General features: G+C 67.9%; 1 protein-coding gene across 1 annotated transcript in view; it reads right to left on the bottom strand.

The window, feature by feature from the left end:
* LOC103252698 (integral membrane protein GPR137) overlaps positions 1-1,090 on the bottom strand; it is a gene marked incomplete at its 5' end in the record, with an annotated part of 2,442 nt that extends 1,352 nt beyond the window's left edge. Inside the window, 5 exons of the mRNA XM_021709237.1 lie at positions 3-13; positions 289-407; positions 535-663; positions 758-907; positions 1,028-1,090. Of these exons, the coding sequence (XP_021564912.1) occupies positions 3-13; positions 289-407; positions 535-663; positions 758-907; positions 1,028-1,090 (472 nt within the window). The remainder of the gene's footprint in view (positions 1-2; positions 14-288; positions 408-534; positions 664-757; positions 908-1,027) is intronic.
* Positions 1,091-1,095: the final 5 nt, after the last annotated feature.

Here is a 1,095-nt window from a genome sequence, read left to right as displayed (position 1 = left end):
GCTGCCCGACATGCTGCAGGCAGAGACACAGGGTCAGGCCCAGGGTGGTGACCTGGGACACAGTCACGGGAAACGGGAAGCAAACGAGGCTTGGAACAGAGGCCCCAGCACCCAGACGCCTGGGCCCAGAAGCAAGAGCATGTCCCGGCAAGGGGTGGGGCTTCAGCAACCCGGAGGGGACCTCACCCAGCACCGATGGGGAAACGAAGGCCACGGCAGGACAGGAAGGCAAGACCAGGCTCTGGGTGCCCTGTGGCGTGAGGAAGCCGGGGGCGGCCAGGCTCCTACCTGGTGCTCTCGCCCCGGCTGTGCTCCCAGGAGCAGCCCTCGTCCTCACAGTGCCCGGCCCGGTCGAAGAAGTAGGATCGGGAGCCAAACACCTGCCCGCTCAGGATGCGGCTGGGGCTCTGGGAAGAGGAAGCCGCTGGCGATGCCTTCTCCCAGCCCCACGCTGGCCTCCCGCTGCTTGCCCAGACCCCAGCCCTGGATTCCCGGTGCCCACCCCCCACCCCTGCAGAGAAGGGGGGCCCTCACCAGGTCCTGTGGGGGCCGGTGCACCCGGAAGAAGCCCACCAGCAGGGTGGTGGGCAGCAGCTCCCACACGAAGAGGATGAGACCGAACACCAGGTAGCCTTTGTTCCCCAGGTCGTTGACCAGGTCTGCCTGTGGGAAGGCAAGGGTTTGTGCCAGGGCCCAGGCCAGCAAGGAGCCGGGCGCCACGGCTGCTAAGGTGGTGACAGACGTACCAAGCACCCACCTGGTCGGATACGTTGTACCAGTCGTAATCGAAGGTGTCCAGCCGGCTCTGGGGGGCCAAGGCCAGGGCGGCCAGGTTGTAGCAGGCCCGGCTGGCATACAGCAGGACCATGGCACCACCCATGGCGGCCGCCTGGCACACACTGGTCCCCTGGCACAGAGGACGACAGAGGACCCTCAGGGAAGGGAGGCTCCCGGCTGCCCCTGTACCCTGAAGACCCCTGCCCGAAGGTCCCCACGGGCACCCGGGCATCGGGGCTTGTGGCCCTACCTTGGCCTCCAGGTAGATGCTGGTGGAGGGAGCCCGCCGGGCGACGAGGCAGAGGCAGGCAGCCAGGG

The sequence above is a fragment of the Carlito syrichta genome, unplaced genomic scaffold, assembly GCF_000164805.1.
Source record: "Carlito syrichta isolate Samal-C Ts95f unplaced genomic scaffold, Tarsius_syrichta-2.0.1 Scaffold169381, whole genome shotgun sequence".
Classification (NCBI taxonomy): domain Eukaryota; kingdom Metazoa; phylum Chordata; class Mammalia; order Primates; family Tarsiidae; genus Carlito; species Carlito syrichta.
Note: the sequence above shows the minus strand (reverse complement) of the source record. Positions and strands in the feature narration are given on the sequence as shown.